General features: G+C 34.5%; 1 protein-coding gene across 1 annotated transcript; it reads left to right on the top strand.

Annotated features, from left to right (window-relative positions):
- The first annotated feature begins 8,456 nt into the window (after positions 1 to 8,456).
- Positions 8,457 to 9,227, top strand: LOC145807214 (uncharacterized). The gene has a single exon (XM_082905158.1). The coding sequence runs from the start codon at positions 8,457 to 8,459 to the stop codon at positions 9,225 to 9,227; it is 771 nt and encodes a 256-aa protein (XP_082761284.1).
- Positions 9,228 to 9,639: the final 412 nt, after the last annotated feature.

Below are 9,639 nucleotides of genomic sequence, written 5' to 3' on the forward strand. Positions count from 1 at the left end.
TCATCCATCATGTGTTGACTCCTAACTTCACGTTTTGTAAAGGAATTTTGTGCATGCATGGAGCCTTTGAGCTCGAAGTTGTCAAATTCATGAGTCAAAAAAGAAAGAAGAAAGTTAATTCATTGCATGTAAGTTAAAAACATGGAGTTTTGAATTTTGTTTTGCAAAATTGAAAGGGATTTAAGTATGTGGTTTCATAATTTCCATGAATTTATGCATTATTGATGAGTTTCTACATATTTCTAGTAAGCCATGCAAGGTTTGAGCATGAAAGATGCATTTTTGAACTTCAAAGAGAACTCTGGAAAACCCAGAAAATCTGCAGACCGCTCGAGCGATCAAGTGTGCGCTCGAGTGAACTTGACGAGCTCCCCCAGTACTTTTGCAGTCTTTACATACGACTTGAGTGACCCAGTGTGCACTCGAGCGAACCCTTTGTGTATTGTTAGAAAGCTTGAGTGACCAAGTGTTAGATCAAGCACATATTTGACCCATCCAGTACTTTAGTAGACCTCTATGACCACTTGAGCAACCAATTGTTGGCTCGAGCGAAGACCCCTGTTTCAACATATTTTGACAAGTTCTTATGTGTTCATGTCTTCGTTCTCATCTTCTCCAGAGCATTTTTAAGCATGAATTGTGACTCAATAAGGAACTAATATGTGAAAAACCCACATGAATGATTGAATTACAAAGAGAATATGAATTATATGATTTGAACAATGTGTTCTAATATGTGTATATGTGAATTGTGTAGGTTTCAACATTGTGGAAGAACATCAACTTACTCGATGTGAGTAATGTCTTTGTAACAGTATATTTATATGAGCTACTTTGAAATTTGTCTTGCTATACGATAGTCTATGAAACCTATACTTGGTACAAGTTATGAGATTTGACAAGATTTTCGAACAAGTACTTTGAGACACTAAACTATGCTCTGAAACTTCGAATTCTGTAAAATGAGATAAGATTTCTGAAAATGTGATTTGCTAAGAATGAATGAGTTTCCTTTTGAACGATGACATGAAAATATGCTTTGACCATTCGGCGACCACTATTTTGTCTGTGATCCGCAAGTGACGTTTTTCGTTTTTTTTTAATTGAATGTGAAAACGTTATTTTCTATGGTAACATTTAATTTCCTATATATGCTCAACTCATAAGATCTTGTGGAATACATTCCTATCTAAATAGGGGTTGAGACTCTATAAGAAATTACACAGGACTTAGCCTAGTATAAGTGTCTGAAAAAGGACTTATAAATAAGTCACCCTAAAAGAAATTTAAAAAAATAAAAAATACTTATTATTTTTATATAATTTTATTTTTTAGGAGGTCATAAATAATTTTTAAAAATTTAAAATTATATTTTTAATATTTATTTTTATCTAGTTTCCATTTTTTCCAAAAAAAAAAATCTTAATGTTTTTTTTTTTTTTTTTGGAAACAAAAACCGAACATGGCTTTAATCTTTTACTCTCTTATATCTTTTATTATTATTATTATTATTATTATTATTATTATTTACAGTACTCTCTTATATCTTTGAAGACCCGATAAAAATAATAGTAATAAATTCCTTATCTAAAAACCCAATAAAAAAATATAAAAAAAAATCCTCCTTACTTCAAGGCTCTACAAAAAACACAAATCTATCTTACCCAAAAGTTTTATGAAAAAGAAACTTCACAAAGGCTAACAAAATGTCTTTGTCTATGGGCAATCATTATCAAATGTTGATCAAAATACATTTGTTTCCTCTAAAAATAAATAAATAAATATACAAATAAAATGAATCTATCTTACCCAAAAATCTTACACAAAGGCTAACAAAATACCTTTGTCCATGGGCAATCAGTATCAAATATTGATCAAAACACATTTATTTCCCAAATCCTTGAAACAAATATATATATATATATATATATTACTCCCTCCCTCCTGTTTTGTTGGTCGACTATTTTATTTTGAGATGTCCTAAAATGATTGTCTTATTTGAAAAGTCAAAGTAAAAAATATTTGATTTTCTAAAAATATCCCTTTTGAGTAATTATAAATACATTAAAATTTTGAAAAGATAGGGGTATTAGTGGAAAAATATTTTGAAATTTAAATTTGAGTGTAATGATTGCATGTCCCTTAAAAAGTTGGAAGGTCCAAAAAGGACCTAAAAATTGGGACAGAGTGAGTATAAAATACACAAGTTAGAGGTTTATTTTTGAAACTCTTGGGCCAATAGCCTCTAGCTTAGGCCAAGTTTTGCATCCTCAAAAAAATTCAAAAAGTCAAAAAGTTACTATTCTATTTAAGTCACATCATCTTATTTAAGTCACATCACCTTTCTATCACATCACTTCAAACCCAACCCATACCCAACCCATATTTCATAAAAAGTCAAAAAGTACACTTATTTAGGACATCACAAACAATGCCTTAAAATCCTTTTTTAGACAAAAGGACATTATTTGTCTAAAATGACACTTATCTGTTCAATGTTCAAATATCACTTATTTGTTCAAATGTCTTATTATCAGTACACGTGTCACCAATCTATACAATTATATGTTCAAATGTTCAACTATCGCTTCAAATGTCCCACTATCTGTACACTTGTCACCTATATATTCAACTATGTGTTCAATATCACCTGTTTGTCCATCTTACTACCACCAGTTACCATCGACGACAACTCTTCCTGCATCGGTGACTTTTCAACGTGTGTCTTTACCACAAAAAAATATTAAATTTGGGACTAAATGACATATGGCCAATAATAATGGACTTTTCACCAATTAACCATAATAATAAAAAATAAATAATAATAATAATAATAATAATAATAATAATAATAATAATAATAATAAATTAAAACTCTTATATAAAAGTCTAACAAAATAAAATTTGTGACACCCCAAAATATATTTACTTAATCTTTTAAAAAAAAATCGATTTATAACATTTTTTTGGGCCACAATAGAAATGTGGGAAAATTGTGCAAAGTTTTGCTTTAAGCAAAACCATGTGAGCTGTGCAGTGTGCCATGTGGTGAAACCACATGGTCAAACAATGGTGCATAGTGAGGGATTTATCACCTATAAACAGGTGAGTTTGCATGGTAATGAAATCACAAAAAATAAAAATAAAATAAAAAAAATAAATAATAATAATAATAATAATAATAATAATAATAAGGGGTATATGAAAGAGTGAGCCAGAATCAGAAGTGAAAGTAAAGAATCAAATTTGAGATGAGTTTTATTATATTTTGAGCTATTATAAATTGTTTTTGTAAAATCTGTTTTGCAAATTATATTAGTTTTAAAAGTATGTTATTTATTCAAATAACACTATTTGCTTAAAAAGAGAAACTCATGGATAATTCTGTTTTGAGCAACTATTTTGTAACTACCAGTACAGAAGTTCCATGCATTGTGGGATTTAAATAACCATTAACCCTCTGATTTTTCACTTTAGTGACCCTCTGATGGTCCCATGCCTTGGGGGACTTAAATAACCATCGGCCCTCTAATTAGTCACTTTGTGACCCTCTGTTTGTCATGGATCCATTAACCCTCTGTCCCGTTCTGTACTGTTGTTATGATTATTTAGTTTGTATGATTTATGTATTATATGTATGTTATTCAAAATGATTTACGTATTATGTACTATGTTATGTTAATAGTTTATTTGTACCAAACGAATCTCTGTTCAGCCTAAATAAATATCCACGATGATTTTTATACTTTTATACTATCTGTATAATATTTCTTACTCTACCATGTGCTTATAGTTGTTAACCAATTTCAGGTGATTAAGCTTAGGGTGCAGCTTGTCCCTTTGTCCATATGTTGGTGTAGTTGGACCAAAGCTTGGGTAGACACAGGCACTTGTAACCAAAATTTTAGTTCTGGCAATGTAAATAAATAGAAACACCAATGTATATTTTTTATCATATAAATATTTGGGAACCATTTTATTTTATTCCGTTGTGTTTTTGATCTGATACATTTTGGTATTGACTTATGCTTTTGCCTTGTCACAACATCTAGCCTCTGGATATCGGGTTTGGGTTGTGACAAAAAGAGTATCAAAGCAATGGTTTTCTAAAAAAAGAAGAAATTGAAAAATATAACACAGTGGAGCATAGGACCCATGCACAATTAAGAAGTAGGGTAGGGAGTGTTTTGTAGGGATTCACTTTGTGTAAAAATTGTCATGTTTTTCGTTCTTCAATCACTACTCTGTTGGAGGCAAAGAAAAGCTAAGAGGATATGTTTTGTCCTCATTCAATCACTATTTTGCCAAAAGCAAAGAAAAGCTAAGGGGACATTTCTGTGAATAATGTGTGCATTATGTTTTGTGCGAATTAAGTGTAGTGATTAGAATTAGTATGAACGAATAGGAATTGTGGGCTGGGTTCATTAAAACTTTTATTCTGTAGTTATGGCTAATGATGGAAATGGTACTGGATCAACATCTGTTGGAGCCAAATCAGTAGAAAGAATTGTTGCTAGCTTCTTGCACGTCTTGTAAAATAACGTAACCAACGGCATATCAAAAAACTAAGAAGGACCCAGGACAATAAAGCAATTCCAGGTCCTAAAACCCTTCAACATTTGCAGGGGATTCAAATCCATTACTGGCAGAAGCTTGCGATAGGGACATGTAAAAGATTTTCTGTTCGCAACCCTATATTGAAGTACAGAAGGTGTCTTTTGCCACCTTCACCCTTAAAGAAGATGCCCAAGAGTGGTGGCTTCTTAACCTGGAAAGAGAAAAGAATACGACTTGGGCAAGGTTTATAGAAGTCTTCTATGAAAAGTATTTTCTAGACTCGCTAGGAGAGCTAAAGGCATCGAAATTCTTACACTTAAAGCAAAGAGCAATGCTAGTAGCCGAGTACGAAAGCAAGTTCACACAGCTGGCATGATTTGCAATGTATGTTATTCCAACAGAGTCCTGAAAGGCGAAGAAATTTAAAGAAGGCTTAGATGAAGAAATCAAAGGTAAAATCAAGGTTCTGAAATTACCAACCTATGCAAAGGTGGTAGATCAAACATACATCGCGGAGAAAAGAGTCAAAATCTCACATTTTGGTGGAATGAGTCAAAAGAAGGGATTCTAGGGAGAAGCAGCTGGAGGATCCAGTTCTACACCATAAAAAAGAACGAATATAGGACCCAGTGGCTCAACCAGTTCAGCCAACTGTAGCTTGCTTTTGTGCTCCTCGGAGGGGTTTAGTCTCCTCGGATACGATAGCCCTACAGTTCGGACTCTCGTGGTTCTGAATCTGATTTCACAAGTGCAATGTGAAATAGATAAATACGAAAGAGTCTAAATCTGACAAATCTTTTGAAAAATCGATTTTGAATCAAAATGCCAAAAATAAACTGCTTTGCCAGATTGTAGAGTCGCCACCTAAATATTTTTGGAAAATTTAGGAAACTCGTAACTCATGCCAATGGCCATTAGTCCGTCATTACCAAAGTATCTCGGCTCGAGAACTTAGGTATGAAAGGAAAAATTCATGAATTGAGCACCCCACCCACTCGATCAAAGATCTGTCTCTACTAATCATGATGTGATTTTTATTTACATTATATGCTCTTGTTCTGATTATTATACTATTTTTACTACGTGAGGCATATAAGTAAAGACTAATTCACCCACTTTGGAATGTTTTGATTTCATGTTTGTTTTGAAAAGTGTTTTGAACATGTACCACTTGAAAAAGTGATCTCATATGTACATTAATCAAAATCATCCGACTTAAGTGAAAAAAACTTCATCCACATGCATTCAAGAGATATATCAATTAAGCACTTAGCCTCATGGTAAACATACTTGATATGACAACACTAACATTCATGCAATATGCTAAAGCAAAGCTGCTCACCTAGTACTCCAAGGTAAGCCAAAGAAAACAAAAATGAGTAGAAAAATGCGTGATCCTAAATAACGCAATATGACTAATGCAACGCATACAACATGCAATTTAATAGGCTTAGCTACTAGTACGGTATCTAAGTCAATTCAAGGCATGCGACAAAAGCACGTATTCGGTTAAGGAAGTTGAAATTGATATGGATTAGTATGATGAGCCAAACCCTTATGTGTGCAAACATGGATATAAGTCATGGCAATGACATGAAAATGTAAAACATGATGCTACTATTATAAGCAAGGAAATAAAAATGAGAAAGAAATGGGGGTTGGAAGACATACACACATTATTACATATTTGCCCCCACGTAAGATGGTCCGAATCTTCAACTGTCCAAATTTTAACTAACAATTACAATACTAAATGAATGAATAAGCTAGATTAACCAATTATTACAAGTTCTAAGGAATCTAAGTAATTAATTACAACACACTACTATTAAAGCACTAATTTTGCAAGCCACGGGAAGTAATGACGTGCGCATGCATGAACGGGAATATCCACCTGAAAACACTTCTGTTTTGCTGCCAGAACTGTTCTATTTTGTAGTCAGAAAACAATGATCTATTTTTGCCTCAGCCTCTGCTCTATTCTGCCATGAAAATGGCAATGCCTGTGTAAAATAAAGGAATGGTTAGGTGGCCAGCCGGCTACTATTTTTGGGTTCTGCCCTGCTGCAACAGAGAAGAAATAGAACACAAATAGAGTATTTTCAGGAGATGTTTGCCCTTTCTACCTTTCCCTATCATGAAACAAATCGAGGAAGCGGTAGACTCGATTCGCAAACCATCAATTGACACAAACTCGTTGCACGATGATCTATGAATCGATGGGACAAAATCTCAATAAATGGAAAGTAAATACCAACAAAACCTCCTCCCTATCATGGAGTTAACTCGAGCGAGGTGGTTGACGTTGATTCTCGAGCCACATCATCACTAGAGAGTATGAAATGACTCAAGACTCAATAGGTTCAATTAATATCCGATTGAACCCGAGTTGATTTTATTGCTCTTGTTACCATTTGTCCAATTTTATTACCTTCTTTTAATTACCTTTCCATTCTTTAATCATTTGGTCCAAAAGTGAGAATTAAGTCCACTAAATGGAGGGAAGTGTCAAAAAAAAAAAGTTGTCCTTGACATAAGAGAGATGTAATGCCTTGATAATGAACCTCCGAAGAGATTAAACCATTAAGCATGGAAGGGTCTCTTTTGCATGCCTTAAATAACACTTGTTTGAAACGACTCTCAAACAAAGAAAACCAAGAAAGGAGGGAGAGTGCAGAGATGGTTATTGCAAGTGTGAACACAAGTATGGAAAGCATAAAATAAAAGCTATCAATTCAAATAGGTTGGTGTCTAAGGCCTAAACAATCAAACCTATGAGGACTAAAACATTACAAGCATACTACACAAGGCATGAATGAAGTAAACACATTAAAATAGTCCTAAAACTCACAAAAACAGCACTAGAATTAGTATGAAAAAGCTAGAAAAGGTGAACTAAAATAATAGAGAAATAAAGCTAATAAACAAGCATAAGGAGGGGTGGCCAACCCCTCCATTTTTGGGACTTAAAAACAACATTTTTTAGCCTCTAAAAAACTCTAAAAAACAGTGATAAAAGTTGGAAAAAAGTTGAGAAAGAAGTGGGAAACACAAGGGCAAACGCTTGGTGAACGAGGTTCAAAGAAGGGTGGTTAACCCCTCTACCTTTAATAGCTTCAAGCCACAAGTTTAAGCCCATAAAAATAGTGTAAAAATAGTATGAAGTCAGCAAGAAAAGAGTAGGAAGAAGTAGTGTAAGGATGGTACAAGTTATACCACTTGAAAATAAGTAACTCTTTGATTCACAAACTCACAAGTAAGTACCCTCAAGAGCTGAAATTTAGACTTAACAATCTTAGCAAGGAGAGCTAAAATATTGGTTAAGGAAGTATAGGTAAGGTGTATGTGTGTTGTAAGATATATATATATATATATATATATAGAGAGAGAGAGAGAGAGAGAGAGAGAGAGAGAGAAGAGAGAGAGTTTTTGAGCGTATGGAATTTTTTCTAACTTAATTTCAAGAGAGGTGGTCATGTATATATAGAAAAATTAGTGCCTCTATCGAACACAGTTGTATAGAAACAGCTGGTGCAGTGCATGTACATGGGAGGACAACTGGTAGCAAAATATCTACCAGCCGAGAAACATAGACAGTCGGCCAGCTAGGGGACAGCCGACCACTAAATTCTAGCTAGCCGGCCACCTGCTGGCCTCTGGGTGGTCAGGCTTAAAAAAAAAAAAAAAGGTTTTGGTCCTAAGATGGCGCAAGGTTCTAGGCTCTGAAACTCGAGAACCGAAACTGTTTGCTGAGAAAATTGAGCGTATGTACAGTGTAGTATTTCATCATCGGGTGATTAAACTGAGGTGACCAAATCTTAAGGGCGGTCAAAAATGGGTATCTACACCAACCAAGGCATTACTATCACCAGAGGTAGCACCATCTCTAACTGTCTAACATGTGGAAATGCTCATCAGAGATAGGCCATCAAATGACGGGGGCATGTTTCAGATGTGGTCAAATTGGTCAGGTGGTGAGAGATTGTCCAAAATTGATGAGTATCCCCAAATCAATCCAGAAAACTAGAATAGATAAAAAAGAACAAAAACGTCAAGGGAAAGCTTTTGCTTTGGTGCCTAGAAACCTCGATGTTACGGAAAACATTGTGTCAGGTACGCTTTCTATATGTGGACATTCAGCCTATATTCTCATTGATTCTGGATCAAGTCATTCTTTTGTTGCTCCATACTTTACTCTTAATTTAACACCAACTCCTGAGTCCTTAGGATATGCTTTATCTGTGTTTTTCCCGTCTGGTGGTTCTGTACTTAGTACTGTTGTCTATAAGTCCTGTGCTATATCCCTAAAAGGTGAAATTTTATATGTGGATTTGATTCCACTCCACATCAGTAATTTTGATGTAATCTTCGGAATGGATTGGCTAGCTACCAACCATGCCTCTATTGATCATATGACCAAAAAGATCTTTCTTCGATTATCAAACCAACGTGAACTTGTTTATGATGGAACTGAAGTTTCTACCCCTCCATGTTTAATATCCTCTATGTCAGCCCAACGACTTGTGAGAAAAGGTTGTTATGGGTATATCTGTTATGTGGTCGATACTCAGCAAGTGAAACCAACACTCAATTCAAAACTTGTAGTCCGAGAATTTCCTGATGTTTTTCCTGAAGATTTACCTGGTACCTTGGTTGACCGAAGAAGTTGAATTCATCATTGAAATTCAATCCAGTACGCAATTGATATCGAAAACTTCTTATCGTATGTCGATTGTGGAATTGAAAGAGTTGAAGACACAACTTCAGGAATTGCTTGACAAAGGTTTCGTACGACCAAGTACCTCACCATGGGGAGCTCCGGTATTGTTCGTGAAGAAAAATGATGGTACAATGAGATTGTGTATCGATTATTGGGAATTGAACAAAGTCACTATCCAGAATCAATACTAGTTACCACGAATCGATGACTTATTTAATCATCTTCAAGGCACTCAAGTATTTTCAAAGTTTAACTTGCGGTCTAGTTATCATCAGGTAAAGGTCAAAGCAGGAATCATTGAGAAAACTGCCTTCAGAACATGTTACGAACACTCCAGCGACTTTTATGGACCTCATCAATCG

This window comes from Camellia sinensis, chromosome 14, assembly GCF_055761805.1.
Source record: "Camellia sinensis isolate YWXY chromosome 14, ASM5576180v1, whole genome shotgun sequence".
NCBI classification, from domain to species: domain Eukaryota; kingdom Viridiplantae; phylum Streptophyta; class Magnoliopsida; order Ericales; family Theaceae; genus Camellia; species Camellia sinensis.